Below are 19,461 nucleotides of genomic sequence, written 5' to 3'. Positions count from 1 at the left end.
CTCTCTGCTTCTCTTGCTTTAAAGCTCTAATAGCGTACACTATGTTTAAGCAGCAGTTTGACATTTTGGGAATTATGAAAAGTGCAAAGGAGACCACTCTCTCACACTCATATCTGTCTGGTGAATATAAGGCTCCAGACAGCAGCCGGTTAGCTGAGCTTAGTACAAAGACTAATGAATGTGTCATTTATCACTCCTTATACATTAGTTGTTTTAAAGAGGGTTGCTGGCCAGACTTCTTATCTTCAAGACTTCAGGAAGATACCGGCACTTGCCTCCAAATGGTCTAGCACATACTTCTTAAATTGTAAATTGCCTTTTTATTGTACAGATTAAACAAGCATATTAAAAAAAAAAAGGAGGTTTAGAGATGCTACTTGGCAGATTTTGTTCGGCTTGAGCCAAGCTAGCTGTTTCCCCACAGTATTTGTGCTAAGCTAAGTTGACTGGCAGTAGCTCCACATTTAGTGCACAGACACAAGTGGAATTAATGTTCTCATGCAACTCACCGCAAGAAAGCAAATAAGGGTATTTGCCAAATGTCAAACTACTCCTTTAACAATTTGGTTGGACGAATAGAAAGAAAACATCAAATCAGATTTTAATTAAACTGAAAGGAAAACTCTCAGAAGAACAACTTGAAAGCTGTCAAACTGAATCTTGTTTCAAATTGGATTCAGTTGAGTTACAGAGTTTTCTTGTAAACACATTCCAACAAACACTGTATCCAATTCCCTTTTTGGGGGCTTCTGTTCACTACACGGACCGACAACTGAACAACTTCTCAGCACGATAGAAAATATATTAAACAGATATTCAAAAAAAGTACTTTACTTCAGTGACAGGATGACATATCGTCATATTTCTGGATGCACCATCATCTGGAAGAGCCAACCCTTGAGGCATCTTACATCTGCAGAATCACTCTTTGTTTTGCACATAATAAGATTATATGTTAAAAAAAATACTGTCAATTCAGTTGAGTACTGAATCTCTATTCTCATCACAAACGGCTTCAGATAGTTTCTTATCAGCCTCTTTTCTTCGTTTGATCTTTTCACAAAGAACAGTCACTTGGGATAGTCTTCCTTCCTTATTCATCAAGCACTTTGCAATGAAACAATGAAAAGATTAACAATGCACTGCATCAAAGACGGTCTTCAAAGGAAGTGCATTTTCCAGTTTTCTGGAGCTGCGCGGTGATGTAGATAACAAAAGGAAGTTGAGAGGAGAGAAATAAAGGCCTTAAACCTCTCCAGGGGAAACACCTCTCTGCTGCCACTATGTTCTGGCCAGATGCAATTTCCTGAGCACCATTCTGCTCTTCAAAGAGAGGAGAAATTGCTCTATAACAGTAGAGAGAAGAGGGGGTGGGGAAGGGGGGCAGTCTTGGACTCATGAGCGACATAAATGAACTACAACGTAAATTATCCATCCTCCTCAAATTAGAGAAAAACACAGAAAGGTCAATAAGATGCTTGAGCGGTAATTAGAGCTCCAACTACAGACCCTCAAACACACCAAACAAGGATTTATATGATTCATGTATGTGCATTTCATATTCCAGAGCTGAAATGAATTATTGAGGCAGAACTAATCAAACGTATGGGAGCATGTGCCCGTGACCAGAATGCTGTCTCGAATCCTATCATAGAAAAGTCATGATGCAATGTTTGGGTCAAGTAGAAGGGCACTCTGCTCAGCCAGCAACTGCAACATCATTAAAGCGCCACACAAACACAGGCTTCAGAGCTCTCAGTTCGAGGGACTGTTTGTTTAGGGAAATAAATATTTCCTCTTCTTACTGTGGAAGAATAAACTCATTAAAGGCTTTGTTATGTTTCTGTGTGCAACTTGAAGCCGTGTTGAAAGGTGGTCTCGGCCTACATAATCTGAACAGACTTGTTTTCCCGCAGAAAGTTATACTCATAAAAGCAGGGATAGCACAGGTGTCACCAACATTAACCATGGCTCTGCTCTTTTTAAGTGTCCAAGTTACATGACAGTGTGAGAGTAAGGCAGCAGGATCCTGAAACTGAAGCAGCTAAATGAATTCAGCCATCACTAATTGCATTACTTATACCAGTGCCTTCCCTGCTATAAAGTGTCACAAAATCTGTGGGGGAAAAGGCAGAGGAGATTTCAAAATAAACAAAAATACTTTAAACCATCGTGTTTGTGTAAAGTTCCTGATTTCACCACTAAAGTAAAAACAAATTGGTCAAGATTCATCTCCAGTGTAACTTCTCAAATGCTGCATTATTATTAGACATCTCTGGTAGAAAAAAAAACACCTTTGCTAAGAAATAATGACATAATATAGGCTACACTGTTAACAACTATGCACTAATCTCACTTTTTATCTCCGGATACCAGTTTTGATACCAGTGCTCAATTCTCCTTGCAGCAGCTTTAACATCTGTGTAATGCTACTTCACTGCTTTGCCTGGAAGTATTACTGTTGTTTTGAAATCAATTGAAGCATCTTCCAACCTGCCTTCTCTTTTTATTACAACTTGGAGCATTATTAAAGGCTATTAAAAGATCTTTCTTTCACAATTACTATTGTAACAACAAGAAATATAAGCAAAAAGTTTAATCATATGTCATCTTTCATATTTTTTTTTTCTTCCAAAAACACCTACTGCAGAAAGGGGTTACAGTCCTACTGTCAGTTTGCCTTCAAGTGTGACCATTTGGAACAACTACTTACAACTAAAAACACTTTTGATTTCCAACTTGGTCAGACAGATGAATTATTTCTTAGCACAACTCGGCCTTTGACTCCAAGCACTAGAAAATGCCTATTTCCCTACCGTAAGAGAGGGACGTTTATTCATATAAGACCCTTCTAGAGCAGATGTCTCTCATTTAAAGACAAAAGCAACAGACAGTGAAGAGAGGATAAAAAAAATAGAGGGTGTCACGTGGTGCATGTAAAGCCCTTTGAGGCAAATGTGTGATTTTGAGTTATGTCAATAAAACTGCTTTCACAGATATTACAGACAGTCTAAGAGCTTAAAGGTTTAGGAACCACAACCTTGAAGGCAGAGTCTCTTTTTCCAGTTTTGATGGTGGAGTGAATAACAACTATAGAGTGTGTATAAAAAATGGATGCAGCCTTCGTTATGTCACACAGGTTTCTTGAAGAGTGGTTTTAAAGCTCAGCTCCGGGTAGCTCTTGCTGTTGCCATCTTGCCTGTGCCTGACTCAGCTTGACTTGTGGCTCATCCAAAAATGGGCATAGAGGTGGTGTGTGGACAGTGCTGAGGCAGCCAAATGAAGCCTGGTTACTGAAACCTGCAGGCAGCGAGCCAACAATGACAGCATCCACTTGTCACTCAAAGCAGCCGTGGCCTTAATTATGCACAACATAATAAAATTTCAATGGGTGAGTTACATAAAAATTCAGCCCCGTAGAGTCATCATGAACGGGGAAATATCTAGAGACAAACACAGTTTTTTGTACCAAGCTGTAAACATGTTCATTTCTGCTGTAAAGTTGTACTTTTAAACATGAGGGGATTGACTTGCTTTTAGGGCGAGCCTCAAGTGGTAATTTGAGGAACTGCAGTTTTTGGCATTTCAGCGTTAGTATCCTTTTTCAGCCTCGGAGGTTGCTGCTTTGAAACAGCCAACCATCCTGGATCGGAAGACTTTAGAGGCCTACTGGTGATACAGTGCTGTAGCAACTCTGCATGTCTGTGTCCACACAGGGCTTTAAAAGTGATTTGAAATTTGAAGAGGGGACAAAAGAAAGGAGAAGAAAATAGATGAGAGCTGCTACTTGCTACCAGACACATCTGATAAATGACATACTCCAATCTTGCTGTTACAAACTACATGCTGAGACATAAAACAGGCATCTAGTCATTTTGCTTTCACGGGGTGAGCACGAAAAATAGAAAAATTGCTCATAAGCAGAAAAATCACTTCAAAGCTACTTCAGTGCAGCTGCTGAATACGTGGCAGTGTGTAGAGCTCCTCTTTGGTGTCATTGCGTTTGAATGCATTCCCCCGTTAATCTCCTTGGCCTGTTCAAACAAGCTTGTTCTTAATGAGCTCTCTTGGTTAAATCAAGGTAAAAACCTTGGGATACAAAGCAGTTCACCCACTAAACAAAGTAACATGTTATTGGCCACCTATTGGGCAATATCCACTAGATAATAATACCACCGATGTCCACTGAAGATAAATGTGAGTCTTGTTGGGAATAAAACTGACCACTAAACTTAATCCAATCTACTCAGTGAGGCTGCTGTGTGGAATGATCAATGTTTAGCTCCAAATTAGAAAACACGTCAGATTCCAGTAACTGTTGGCTTCAGTGTTTCGGTGCGCCGGCAGCAACAGCAGGGTTTTATTGCATCGACATTACAGCCAGCCTGCAGGGGAAACCTCGGAGTCATTCAGTCGGACATATATAATGTCAGCGGACTGCTTAAACACTTTTCTTTGACCAACACCACTGCATTATTCCACAACGGTTCCATTTCAAAGGACAGCCCTTCACAATGCTGCTTCTTTTTTGTTTTGAAGCAGAAAATAATAACGCCAAAGAGATAAAAAGGTAAACACAAAGCCATAGAGACTCAAGTAAATAAATAAAAAGCTCCAAGCAATGTTTAATCATACATTTCAAGAAGGACACATGTAGAGGTGATCAAAAAAAGAAAAAGAAGAATCAGTCATGCAAGTGTAAATAAGATTTTGTACTGTAAATGTCCACCCGCACTAGTGAATAGAAGACATCTACTGTTTGCCAACAGAACAAGAGTACAGTGACAAATGTCACCAGAGAAGATTTCAAACTAGCAGCATGGACAGAAAAAACACAGCAGGAATCTTCAGAAAACCACATTCCTTTTCTTATCGTTCATTCAGAGGTTTGTTTGTTCTTCGCAGTGTGGTGTTCGTTCTTCTTTGACCCATTCCGTTATAAATAAATAATCTTATGATTTTAGAACATGTGTTGTCTGCAGTGTGCAAACACTTAGCACCAAATCAAAGGCCCTGTTAGTATAAAAAGTGACCTATATTTTGCAGTGTAAAGCTTGCACTTTTCCTATTTTCATTGTAAGAAAAACAAAATCCACAATAAACAATCTACAACAAATTAAGAGATTTAGGGTTTAATTTACTATTCTGCAATGATAGCGCGCCCCCCCTCCCCTAACTCTTCTGTACATGGTGTATATGTTTGATTGTGACTGACGGTTTATTTGGGGCAATTTTTATAATAATAGTTTGTAATATAACTTTAGTTTCAATGGTTACCCAGCAGTTGAATAGCCAAGATGCCTGCAGCTTAACATAATTGTGATTGGCACCTTGACCGGGTCCCCCACACACAAACACACAACCACTCCAGATAAGTCTTGCAAGGCAGACAACTGCTGTGACTCAACTTCCATCCTGTAAACCAGCCTTGGATCAGCACCATGGACAGTGTCTGCAGCAGTGGTGCTGATCTAAGGTGCTACTCTAACAGTCTGCCCTGGACTTAAACCAACACAACCTAATTTCTCTAATGACCAGACTGTCCATTTGATGAAGAGCTTCCAGCTAAAATGCTGAACTGTTCAGAAAAATTGACAATGTCAACATAAGTTATCACAAATGACCATTTCCCAGAATGCCTCCTTACTTTGTTACTTTTGAGAATAAAGCTACCAAATTGAATAGGCCTAAGTAATGGATAAAAAATAATAATAAGCAGTTTTAAAGCATTGCAATAAAGAAAAATAAAGAAACATAAAGGCTATGACTCAAAACCACAAGTGTTAGACATAAGGTGGGAAGGTGGTACATAAATGGAGCAATCAGTAATGAGTCCAGTAATATTGTTGCACTGTTGATATTTACACCATTGCAAGGTGCTCTGGCCATTACTTAGTCACATCTGTGATTTGAGCAAGGGGGAGGACCAACAAAATGACCACCAGATAGGTGCACCTACGTACGTTACAAACTTAGGGAAAACACTACAATAGTTTACTCAATAGCGAGAAGTAAATTCAGATTTCAGACACTTCACTGAAAGTTGTCAAGTGGTCCCTCTTACATCTATAAAACAGAGTGTTACATTGTGGAATTGTTGGTGAATATGCTATGGAAAGTACTTTTGAGAGCACTGTATAGTATGAGATGACATCACACACATGAAGTGCTCAAATAAAATGGATGGCAGTAAATGTAGTGTGCAATAGTGTAAGTAGGGAGTGATTTCAGAGACAGATGGAGTGTACAGGACTGCTGATTATTCAGTATGGCAAAGCACCTGGGTCAGCATGTGTGCACATAAACGTGCACACGTTTAGCAAAAGTAAATGGTTTGCTAAAAACCATGAATGCCTTGTGTAATTGGAACAAAGTTTAACGCTGAGCGACTGTTTACTATCGACTTGGACATGTGAGGGTCAACAATTCTGTGCTCGTTAAATGCAGCACTATAGTTATTAAGCTTCCAAGTTTAATTATCTTTAATAACAGATCAGTTGACATGGGACATCTGTGTTTGCTTGCTTTTGCCAGCACTTCTGGACTTTTAAGTCAGATATGTCGACGCTTTCAGAAAAATTCTACTTTTCTAGCTGCAATTACAGCTCGGATGAAGACATGAGTGCTATTTACAAGTTGGAAACTGGTAATTACACTAACAATGTGGCTTGAGCATAATCCCTTAATTATCATCCGATCAAATCGTCTTCAGAGATGACTTACCACTTTGAAGTCCTCCGCTCTGCACTCGGAGCCGTGGAAGTGGCAGGAGAGCAGCATGTCGTTGATGTCGTGACCGGTGCGGTCGTAGAATTCCCGCATGTTGAAGGGTCGCGGCTTGAAGTTGTGGAAGTCGGCTTTGACCTTCAGGCTCTCCAGGACGCTCTCCTCCACAAGGTGAAGGTCCCTGATCTCATACCTGCAATAAAACAGACAAAGAGGTCCATAAAATGTTCGTTTCCTTTACAAATGGAAATTTCATGACATGTAATTTGGTAAGGATTGAAGAACTTGATTGAACGGTTCATCTTAACAGTAAATAATCGCTGCCTTCTGATAAAGTAGACTTCGTAAAAAGTGAGTTTCAGCATCGTAGCATTTTAGTGAACTTTTGCTCCGCTCAACCAGAGCTAAAAATAATGGAGCCCCGAATGAATCAAAAGGGACAGAGCACAGACAATAAAAATGTACAAGATGGTTTTTCTGTGGCATTTTGTGGCTCTCAAATGAGAAGCACTACCAGAGTGTGAAGCTTTATTGGAGAGTACATAATAAAGTTCCGACAGGAGCTGTGCAGGCCCATAAACCAAGCCGTCCATCCACCGTCAACGCAGCAGCTCTGGGCTACACTTCCATTCCAGTCTCACTTATATGGATTCAAACTTTGGAAAGATGTGCTCGCATTTACGTTGACTTGATTTCTTTTGGTCATGACAACGTTCGGTTAAACTTTCATGTGAATTTTTAAACTGCATAACCCCTTCAAAAGTAAGTCTGACTAAATTATTAAAGGCCTGGCAGAGGTATAGTAAAAAGAAACGGAATTTTTAGCAGGAGTGAAATCATCACTAAACGTCAGTGTAACAGTTCAGCTGGTAGCTCAAACCATAACAGAAGTACCACCATGTTTGACCGATGAGCTGTTATGCTGCAGGTCACAAGTCCTTTTTCCTCCACATTTTCCTCTTTCCATCACTTTGACAGAGGTGGATATTTGTTTCAGTCAAGAAGCCTTCTCTTTGTCATTGACAAGGAAACATGTGCGCAGCACTTTTTCACTTGCTGTGCAAAGCTAAGGGAGGGTTTTCTTCTTCTGGTCATCCACAAGGCTTGCACTCCTTATAATACCAGTTGTTGTTTTTTTGTGCTATTTTCTAGTTTTCCTGTGCAAACCCGCTATTTTAGAATAAACCCTGTTGTTAATTTTGAAAAGTCTCGATCTCCAGATTTATCCTTTTTCAGCCTCATTATCATCTTCTTCACTTGCACGGTCACCTCTCACGCTGACAGACTGCTCCAACTCAATCAAGCTTTCCCAACTTTCAATTGACTCTGTGCCTCTTGTGAGCTTCATTGTCCATGAAGTAATAACACATAGCTGACTAAGACACATTTAGCAGCCAAGTGTCCAATTACTTCTGAACCCTTGCAATTTGGGCCGACTCAAATTAAAGCTAAGGGTTTAATGTGGTATCCATTGTGTTAGATTGAATGCACTGAAGCACAAAGCCTGAAGAACAAAAAAAACAAAAAAAAGTGTGAATATTCAAATACTTAGTCTGGACCGCACCTACCAGCTAGTCACTAACTGTGTCTGTCTGCTGTTTGGTGCTAAGCAGGTGGTGTGCGCTGGATTTTTAACGCTATGACAGCAGTGATAGTGAACTGGATGAGTACAGCTATGGGCTGATTTGATTATATTTAGGTCCTCTTTCACTTTTGATTCCTAACTATAATAAACCCCTTTTACGTTGTCATTTGAGACATTGTTATTGTTAAAATATAAATTATAGCCACTTTATGCTGAATAGCAAATGTCAGCTCGCTAACCAAATACTAAACATCAGAATGTTAGCATCCTCGTTGTGGGCATTTTAGCCGAGACAACGTGGACAGAAATCGTTGGTCGCGTTTGTGCGTCATTGGATTTTTTTAAAATTCTTTTTAATGTATAATATAATGTATAAAAAAAAAGTATCAAGTGGCTTTGTTAGTGTCCATACACTTGTCATTATATAAAGCATGTCCTCAAAAAGTTCATATTTTGGATATTGTAATATTGACATACTACAACTGTCTCTCCCGAGACTTAAATTAAAAACTCCATTACAGTGATGTCCTACAATATAACATTTATTATATTGTTCAATGAAATGAACAATGAATGTCTTCATGTTTTACAATATACTGTGCCCAACACTAATGATCTAGTAACTACAATTCTTGCATGGTTACATCTTCTTGCTTAAGTACGAGCGACCTGACAGTTTGATATTCTGTTACATTATATTAGTTTTGTCGTTTTTTAACGAGACTTAGGATAAAAGGCCGGAGAGTAACTGAGCAGGGAGCCAGACAACCCACATCACATGCAGCATTATTGGTAGCACTGGAAAATTTTCCTTTCATTTAATGGAGCTCACAAAAATCTGTCCATGCTGCCTTCTAATAAAAGAGAGCAGAATAGCTGTAAATGCAGCCGCTCTCTACCCTCGCTGTGATCTCCCACTGTGCTATTATTAAAAATGTCACCATTTTAATGGACTCACCAGAGAACATTGCTTGGCATTTTTTTTCCTCGAACACGGCTTCAAATGAAATCCCTTTTAGAAATTTCTCATATGAATGTCCTGTTATGTTAATATGCTCTTTTATTGATGTTTTGTGAAACATACTATTCATAAACCCCATGTGTTTTTATGCACTACTTGAATAAAAATTAGATTCTGCTGCCTACTTTATTTCAACCAGAACTGGTAATATGAGAGGTGTAATTACACACATCAAGCTATTAAATTTCTTATAAAGCTTTGAACTGGGTGCAGTAATCCTTTTTGATTTTCATTTTCTTGACGGTAGAGGGAAATCTAACACTCCAACTGAAGTCTTCTAAACATTAAATCAATAAAAGCTGGCCTCATTGTGGTTTAAAAATCAGTTTATGGATTTCTTGTGACATTAGGATTGGGCTAAACCCCATTAGGACCGAGGCGGGGAGTGTTTTTGTTTGATTGAAAGAGAGCTTAATTGAGGAGAGGCATTGACTCCCCACTGTTTGTATAGAGGACAAACCTGCAAAGACAGCACTTATGAGATGAAATCCCATAAGCACAAGCTGACGGGATCGTCGAAGGCTGACACTTCAGCATGTGTGCAGCTTAAATATCAAGCCACAAGACATTTCCCAGACCAATGACTCCAAACATGGGAAGTGGGCAGAGAAGAGCCTTAAATGGATTTCATGCCACAAGCACTTTCATTTCTAGCTGGGGATGGGGAGGGGCGGGGGTGTAACCGCTAAGTGTGCCATTGCATCGCTTCTCTACCTTGCCAAGGGAGGCAGGATAATGAGCACTAAACCCACTTCAGAATGGAAGAGTTGAGATGAGCACATTGAGAAGGAAACTTAGTGGGAAATTTATCCCTTTTCTGCTTTGGTGTCCTACTTTGAAAATTCATCTACGTGAACTGCTGCTTGAGATGTGAGATTAGGAAATGTGTTCATGTGGAGAAATCCAGATGGCATGTGTTGATTATCAGCCACGACAGCATCACAGGAAAAAAAAAAAGTCAAATTTGAGTGTTCAATCTGGGATATTCATTAAAGATTTAGGATGGATTTTGGCTGTATACCCACATAACAGCAAAGCCACCAGAGGACTTTGGCTCTGCATGCTGAGTCTTGTCCTCGATCTCTTTTGCAGACAGCATGTCCGAAGTTCACCACATCTGAGCGCTGAGCTTATAGTCTTCTATGCTTTTGATCACTCAGACGACACGCGGTCAACACTCTTTAAATACTGTCGAGCATTAACTGCGGGGAATGACAACGTAATTGTTTAATTCTTGCTGCCTCGGTTGACATTTGAAAAAATATTACAACACCACAGGGAAAGTAAGCAAACAGGGTTAGTCGCAGTCTCCTCTCTCTCTCTCTCTCTCTAAGACCTTTGTTTTTCCTCCTCTGCTTCTTGAAATGCCCTGTGCAAGATCTTTTTTACTGTATGTACATTTATTTATTCAAAACCATTCTTTTAGCATGCTATCTATAAAGTAGTATCCTGGACAGCTCAGATTAAAGGTGGATTTAATGTGCAGGAGTGGAGTCTCTTTGCAGATTTGCTGAAGTTTCAAAGACGCAAGGATTCAAATGTATAAATGACAAAAATACCCAGAGCATCTGCCATTTCACTTGTAATCAAAAGGAAGAAGACTCTCTGCATCTTTTGCTCCTGTGTACAGAAGATGCTTTTGCCATCCCCAGTTTCCTTCAGCTGCACCAACGAGACAGCTGAAGCTTTCAGAATAAAATGCCTCAGTTAATTCAAGCCTGCCTTCTGAGCAATGACTGACTCATCAAGGTAAAAACTATTAGAGCTTATTGGATGGGAGACCAAATTGCCAGTGTTGGATGAAGTATTCAATGGCACTCTGTAAAACACTGCATTACAAGTCCAGCACTGAACGTATTATCATGCCAGGTCATTATTAAAATGATCAAAGTTCAAACTATTAGCCTGTCAATAATTAAAGATGGATTAATGTGTAAGCAGCATTTTATTGTTAATTTTAACAATTTCACTTATTAGATGGTTGAATCTATAACTGTATTTTATACGAACATTGCTGTAAGTGTTGTAAGTGACCACTAATTTTAGCTACATCTAGTCCACAGTGCAACATTTCTCTCTGAATCGCAGAGTAAAAGTATAGGCATAAAACAGAACTACAAGTAAATACCTGAATTTTGTACTTGTAGTTTACTTGTTGTAGTTGTAGTTTCACAGTGTTGACACAGTGAAGAGAAAGGGAGGAAAGTTTCTATTAAGAGATGCTCACATGATAAAGGACAATATAAAAAAGATAAAGTATACAAAAAATAAGAGCCACATGCAGCAGTAACAGCTCAGGACTTTGTATTCTGGTCCTGATTTTTTTAAAATCAGATATAAATGGCTACCTCTGGTTGAGCAGTGCCAGCAACTCCCCTGCATGGTATAGGTCGTTGCGCGTCACCCGGCTGAACCTGAACGCGTTCAGGTTGCAAAAAGTGACCGCGGGAAACGTCATGATCGGGGTCGTGACCTCATCCAGTTTGGTGACGTGCGGGTACTCGAGGTAGAAGTGGATCCGATCCACGCAAACGTACAGCAAGAAGGTCAGAGAGCCCAGGAAAAAGACGACCCATAGGCAGCGTTTGATGCAGAACCGTTCGTACGTGAAGATGTGAGAGATTCCGTGCAGGGTTGAGCTGTGCGCAAAAACTTCTATGGGTGGAGGTTGATTCGAGTCCATTTCTTCGGGTTCTACTTTGAGATCCATTGTCACTGTGCAACACGCTCAATCTGAATGCCGAAAACAGCTTCAAAACACTCGCTGTAAGAGAAACTGTGCAAATAATTCATTCACCTGTGGCATAAACTGTCATTATCCATCCGGACAGGTACAAAGATAAACACTCGTTCACCTGGTGCGGTTTGCTCGCCATCACTCATGCGGACTGGTAGAAAAACATTTTGAGCAATCGCCGCTCTTTCGAAAAAAAAAAAAAAAAGTCAGACGAGCGGGAATTGTGTGCGGAAGTAACGCATTTCACAGAAGCTGGCACGCAAAAGCGGCATGCATAATCAAGATGCCAAAGCGAAGGTCCATTACCACTGCGCTACTGTGATGTTTTGCAGGTCTCTCACTGGGGTGCAGTAAACCAAAGAAAGAGATGGATTGACAAAGAGTTTCATCAGCCTGTGAATTCGCTGGTCGATTATAAGTCCAGTGAAGCACACATCATTCCTGCACGCCAGCAAGAAGAAACCGGAAAGAGAGAGAGAGAGAGAGAGAAAGAAATCCTTTTTGACACTTCAGCTCATTTACGGAGTTCTTCAGTTCCGCCGCACGCAGGTCCCCCTTCAATCCGCAGATTTCCAGGTCAGATCAGGAGATGCTGTCCACTCAGGAGCCTGACACTGTGTTAAGGAGTCAGTCGGCTGGGTGTTGTGGTCAGTGGCGAGTCGTGAGGTTTCCTCTGCTCCTGTTTGTGTCTGCCAGCAGCAGTGGCGGCGGCGGCGGCGGACGGGAGGAGAGGAGAGGAGAGGAGAGGAGAGGAGAGGAGAGAGAGGAGAGGAGAGGAGAGGAGAAGAGAGGAGAGCGGAGCGCGCACTGACGCTCTGCTGCTCACCTGAGTTACTGTAGTTTTTTGTATTCACTACACAAGACCGCAGCCCGAGTCCAAACACACAGAGAGAGATAGAGATGCAGAGAGAGACAGAGAGAGGCATTAGAGTATTTGTTATCCTGTGATCTATTTCATCCCCGAACATGCAAATTATTTGGTAATGATAATGTCAACATTAATGCAAGTAAAGCTAATTTATATTTGAGAGATTTGTGGGGATTTTAGCAAGCGATAAGCTCCTCTAGATTTTGATGACACGAAGCAAAAAATGTTCTAAAATTTAGAAAGAATATCACCAAGAAGAGGTAACTTCAGGAGACAAATTGTGAAAAGTTTAAAGTTTTAAAACTATCAACAGATAAAGTGACAAGATCCCAACAAACCAAATGTGAGAGAGTATGAGTTTGTGTTGGATGCTGTGGGACACTGTGGGACACATACATGCTGAGAAGTGGTCCAAAATGTTGATTTTGGAACATAAAAACCCACAATAGACAATGCAGGTTACAGGTTAATAAGCCTTGGAAGCCTGAAGCCTAAAGGAATGCAAAATTCCAGACTCCCAGGTTATGTATAAACAATAAGTATAAAACTAAGGAAGATTGGGACTGTTCTTAATATAGGTAAAAAAAAAAAATTCAATTCAGTTTGTTGTAGCTGCATGACCAGATTTTGTGTTGAGTACTAGAGCTAGAGGTCTAGAGCTAAATAAAGTGCGGGACATCGTCTCCCTATGTGGGACAAGGAATAAAGATGTTCCACATTGACTGGGACACCTTGTCACCCTAACCTACGGAGCCCCTAAAGGGTCACGGGGGAGGATTTTTTGACGGCTACTTTTGCGTGCCCTCGCAATACTTTTGCGTTACCACGCAGTGTGTTTTGCGTCCCCTTGCAATACTTTTCCTCTTTTATTTTCTCTGAGCCATATGTTTGTTTGCATTCAGCTGCTCTGGTCTACGAAGCCCCTAAAGGGTTACTGGGGAGGATTATTTTCAGGACTACTTTTGCGTTCCCACGCGATACTTTTCTTCCTCCGTTCCCTCTGAGCCATATGTCTGTTTGCATTCAGCTGCTCTGGTCCTCATGAGCAGTAGTGTGTTGTTCCATGTCAGCTATAACACTCAGATACTAAGGGAATTAGAGACGGTGTGACAAGTTAATGCATTTAGTGCTCTTTCATGTTAAAAGGCCGATCCCCGACTGTATTCAGCTTCTTGTTGTGAGCAGAGCTGCAGCTGCTCTGTCTGCCTGAGTGACAGTTCACTGCTTTTTACACATCTAGACCACATTGGTCCTGGTCCGGATCTAAAACTATTATACTTAGACAGGTCAAACCTGGACTAGATTATCATAAACTGTGTCATTTCCCTTAACCTGTCCCCTTAAACGCTGATTTGAAAGCTAAGAATTAGAAGCTGATTTAATTCCTTGGTTTTTATAATTACAGACACATCCTGTCATAGGAACATCGCAAATGCCAATTGGAACATCTAGAAATATCCATAACACTACAGCCTGAACCACAGCAGCACTTAAAGTCCAAATAATAACCAATATAACCCCAGCTTCACCCACAGACAGACAGAGCAGCTGTCTCCCCCGTGACCCTTCAGGGGCTTCGTAGACCAGATGACGAGCTAAGTGGTAGTTGATTGGCAGTTGAAATTAGCAAAGACAGCAACCAAAAAGAAAACACAAGACAGTAAACTGCTGTGAAGACCAAATAGAAATAAGAGTGCTGAAATTATTGAACCATTCAACAAATTCTTTTTTTTTCTCAAGACAATGGAGATTAATTAAATACACCCTCAGACTGGACTTGAAATGTGAAGCTAAACTAATGTGCTAAATAACAACGTCCAACAAAGCAGTGTCTCTAAAATATTCAAGGTCCTCGCTGCCCATTCAAACGGCTATAATTCATATTTTGAAGATAATATATTATTGAAACCTAAAAACAACAATGTGAGACTGAAGGATGTCGCTATGGGAGAGTTATCACCTGAGTCTACGGCTCTCTTTGTGAGTGTGATGAGTCTCTTCCGTCTCATGTCTAAGTTGGAGCTCATTGTTTGTCAGTCACGCCCGCGGTTTTATCTCCAATTTCTGGTGTTGTGTTTTGTAACTTCCAGTCGCTACTGGCCATGTTAAATTGTGAAAAGTCAAAGTGAAAAACTCTTTTAAAATTTAAAAATGCACTGTCTGCCATAAAAATAATAAACATCAAACATAGGTAACAACACTTATAGTGAGGCTGGGTGCTGTGAAGAACACTTGGGTACTGCACCTAAGTGTTAAAATGGTAGTTAACTTGCTTGTAGATAGCTTAACTAGCTGTGTTGCATTAGTTTGACTTTTTGGTGGTGAAAATATTCAAGTGCACTTGAATATTGTTAATAACGTAGTCACATTGAGTTGCCTCTTTTTGAATTAGTTTCAGACCAACACAAATTTCCCTAACAAAACATTGAATCTAACTATGTAATATATATTATTACCTAAATTATTTGGCCATATTATTTCTACTTTAGCTTCTGACATAATAACTAAACTCCGCCTAAAAGTAAATTTGGATGAAGACATATATTTACACTCGTTTTGAGTGGCTATGTTCACGCCATTTCTGTTATAATATCACACTGTTAAAGACATTAAAAAGCATGAAAACCCACACACTGACCAGTTTTCATGAATAAATACAGTATCAACCATATCATCTGTATGAAGGAGAACTATCTAATAAGCATCACTAAATAGCAGCTAAGGGTTGACAGACTGCTGTAAAAGAAATTTAAGCCTCTTATTTTTTTCCAGCTGTCATTCCATCACGCTGTATATATTATAAACTGGTCAGATATCTGCTAAAAATGCAGGTGCAAACTAATCACAAGCAGGAGCTGTCAAATCTACACGATGTGACCGACCTATGCTACAGACAGGGCTTTAAAAGACAAAATTACAAGGTTGGAGCACTTGTTGCTGAAACACGAGGCCAGTAATGATGTTGTTTCCAGCCAAAGCGGGCTGATTTCAATAGAAAGCAATCCCACTGTACACAAATTTTTCAGCCCCAAACATCAGACAAACAGAGTTGGCGAATATTCTGAAGGTTTTTCCATATTGGCAGAGATTAAAAACAGAGATAAAAAGGAATAAATATTGGCCCTACATTCAGCAGGAACTCCAAATGAAAGATAATGTTGCTCCTTAATGCCCGGATGTGTAAAAAAAAAAACTATTTACCAGCAGGTTTTCACAGCACATTACTTCCTTGTTAAACAGACACAATCATAATGTGATTACTCCGGCCGGTTCTCTTAAAGCTGCCAGAGCTGAACGCTGAAGTGTGTGAACAGTCATTCCTTATATGTACTGAGGTGCCTTTGAACTGTAAAGGTGCTGCTAAGCTCAGGGGAAAAAAACACAAACGAATCAGTGAATCTTTGAAGTGAACTGAACAAAGTGATTTGAATCTGCGACGTTATTCATGATTATCATCTCTATAATTGGCATATGAGGTGATGGTACGTATAGTAGTGTCAATTATTAAAGGTTTAAAAAGAACAAACTATCACATCACAGACAACTTCATTAACCCTCTGCAATTTAAGTCAAATTCAAAGAGAACGATTTCAAAAAAGGGGACCCAAAGGAGAAAACAGACATTTTGGCAGTAAGAAATCCCATTCTTTAAAACCTACAATCCCAACTCCTGGTTTAAGGTCATATTCAGCAGGAGATTTGAGGAGGGAAGCTATTCCCTCCCTTGTTACCCTCTTGTCCCGCTTCTCCGTCCCCTCATACCAGAGAGAGAGCAGGAGCAGAGAGGTGGTTTAGTTCGATATGTTTGTCTAGATTCTTTATCTGACAGAGACTTCTGCATGTAAGAATATATGGCCTTGACCATGGCTCTGAAACATCAAGATTAACTGCTGCGTATTGATAAATCAAAAAGTAATAAATTCTCCCATTGGGCCATCCCCCCTGCTAAATGCTGCCTTTGTTCTATCCCTCTGGTTATCACCGACTGATCTTATTACTCCTCTACCTTAATGTGAATAAAGAGGACGTCTGCAGTTCTTTTGTCTCCTCAAACAAACCACAGAAAAGGACAGCGTTGACATTGGTGGAAGCAGGAAGCCCTGCCAACAGCCTCATAGAGAGAGAGAGAGAGAGAGAGAGAGAGAGAGAGAGAGAGAGAGAGAGAGAGAGAGAGAGTTATTCCATTAGGGGCTTCAGCTGTAGTGTGGTGGTTGGCAATACTGACATTTTGTCCTGCACTGACTAGAAAATCCCTGCTATTTTTAGAAAGGGTCCTTTTGCAGTTGTTTGCAACATAGCGTTTTCTTTATGAAGGACAAGAGGCTAAAACAATCTGGACTAATCAAACTGTAGCTGAAGAAAAATAAAAGATTACAGCTGTAAACAAACTCAACATCAGTGTCAGTGCGATTTGGACTTAAACAGACAACACAAAGAAATCTGTACAAAACACTAAATTAATACTATAACAATTTAATATTGTGCTTCCATAATCTCAAAAGAGACAGACTACAAAAAACAAAGCTCAAAATCGAAGCAGTCGAGGCCAGGATATTCTGGCTTTTAGTCCTTTCTGTGTGAGTCAAGCTCCAAAAACACTGGTTCCAGTACTTGCCATAATGCTACTTGATAGCATCTTATTCTATATGTGCCTCCTTGCCTGGTAAACACTCACTGCCACCTAAATCATAACGCAGAATTTCTCTTAAAAATGTAAACTGGGGATCTGCAAACTCACATTTTCCACAGACGAGAGAAGTTATTTTAAGTTGGTTTTGGACCGACAGTCCAAAAACCAAAGACAACCCTGTTAATGTTAAAGAGAACCAATGACTAAAATAATCAAACTAAAACCTGAATCTGAAAAAGAGAGAAAGACATTTGTGTGGAAAATATAACTGCACCAAATTTTCCCCACAACTACAAGGGGCAGTGAGGGTACTGAACAGCTTCTCTCCAAAACAGAGTTATCAGCAGCAGCACCACAAAGAAAAATAATGACATGGTGCCATGTTTAGATTGGACCCATGAATAAACAATGACATTTAGTCCCCAGCTGGATGCTGGTGTGAAAAATGGATCTGGCTGTGCAACAAGGCTGAATCAAGCTTTGTTAATATCACAAAATATTTATTATTTGTCATGAAAGATGCATTACCCACCCTAAATGCGTCAGCATGAGAAGGAAAAATCCTCATCTGTGACATTAAAAGTCCTGCTACATACTCCACTGTGCCCAGGGGCAGTTCTTATCTCAAATCCCACAAAAACAGCTATAAGTAATGTGGGTTGAATTTTGATATATTTATGAAACTCAAGCAAAACCTTCCCCACTTGTTTATGGATTTAGACGTGTGCCCGAGTGATATTCTGTTAATGATGTCTCTCTATCTGCAGCAGTGTAGTGGTAAGTAATAAAGTACTTTATTCAAGTGCTGTATTTTTTTATGCAAGTAAATGATCAGAGTACGTCCTCTGCTGCTGCAGAGTAACAAACAGCTTTAATTTCAGTGCCGAGACCAAAAGCTGCTTTTTGATATTAAATCCAAATGTGACTTTGAAGTTTAAATATTTAACGACCTCATTTGAATTTGAAAATTAAGCCCATTAGGTTTTGATTAGTCTTATACTCTCTGTGTCATTTCGAGTTTTTAAAAAAAATGTAATTCCTGACAAACATACATTATGCAACTGCAAACAGACACTGATATCTGCATTTCTTCAAAAAAAAAAAAAAATTGGTGGGGGGATGGGGTGTGAATGGTAAATGTTCTGCAAATATATAGCGCTTTATCACTTGGACGGTCTCAAAGTGCTTTACAGTTTGCCTTCTATTCACCCACTCACAAACACATTCACACACCTGCTATCAGGAGCAAATTGAGGCTCAGCGTCTTGCCCGAGGACACGTCGGCATAACCTGGGGATTGAACTTCCAACCTTATGATCAGTGAGCAACCCGCAGCCCATTTTGTACACTTACAGAGAAGTTATGCTGTTGCACATGTTGTGGCAGGCAGGCGGGCGGGCAGGCAGGCAGGCGGGCAGGCTGCTGTCCGTAGTGCTGAAGGGTGTTGTTTTTTTTGGTCGGGCAGGTGTCGCTGTTCCTCTCCGGGCCTGCAGGGGGCGTCACAGCGCGCTGCAGCTACATTTAATTAGCAGAAGGAAATAAAAACATGTGAGCAGCAGCAGCAGCAGAAGTGGAAAAACATGGCGATGCCCACTGGTGCAGCTCATATCTGTCGCCTGGCAGGACGCACTGTCTCCTCGCTGTCAGTCAGACACAGGCCGGCTGTCAGCCTGCCAGCCAGGAGATGCTACTTGTCCACATCGACGGGGAATAGTGAGTTCAGTTTTTTTTGTTTGTTTTGCTTTGTTTTTACTGTTAAAGTAATGTTAGCTTCGTTTTTGGTGTTGCTGCTCAGAGGTCACTGTCCCATCAGCGGAGTCTGGACTAATGCTTGTTATTGTGGTGGGCTTTTTCCCTTTATAACCAGTCCTTTCCGTTACGGGACATATTAACA

General features: G+C 40.3%; 2 protein-coding genes across 3 annotated transcripts in view; one reads left to right on the top strand and one right to left on the bottom strand.

The window, feature by feature from the left end:
- The window catches only part of LOC138635452 (acid-sensing ion channel 1-like), a 48,603-nt gene extending 35,778 nt beyond the window's left edge, over positions 1-12,825 (bottom strand). For both annotated transcript variants that reach the window (XM_069722922.1, XM_069722923.1), the window contains exons 1-2: positions 11,681-12,825; positions 6,724-6,919 (exon numbers count right to left, since the gene is read on the bottom strand). In XM_069722922.1, coding sequence (XP_069579023.1) covers positions 6,724-6,919; positions 11,681-12,042 — 558 coding nt within the window. In that variant the 5' untranslated portion in view covers positions 12,043-12,825. The remainder of the gene's footprint in view (positions 1-6,723; positions 6,920-11,680) is intronic.
- Positions 12,826-19,125: 6,300 nt separating this feature from the next.
- spryd4 (SPRY domain containing 4) overlaps positions 19,126-19,461 on the top strand; it is a 4,641-nt gene continuing 4,305 nt past the window's right edge. Inside the window, exon 1 of the mRNA XM_069722940.1 lies at positions 19,126-19,280. Coding sequence (XP_069579041.1) covers positions 19,148-19,280 — 133 coding nt within the window. The 5' untranslated portion in view covers positions 19,126-19,147. The remainder of the gene's footprint in view (positions 19,281-19,461) is intronic.

This window comes from Brachyistius frenatus, unplaced genomic scaffold (assembly GCF_029030835.1).
Source record: "Brachyistius frenatus isolate BFR_SWC_R1_liver_20210118 unplaced genomic scaffold, ASM2903083v1 Contig_309, whole genome shotgun sequence".
NCBI lineage: Eukaryota > Metazoa > Chordata > Actinopteri > Embiotocidae > Brachyistius > Brachyistius frenatus.
Note: the sequence above shows the minus strand (reverse complement) of the source record. Positions and strands in the feature narration are given on the sequence as shown.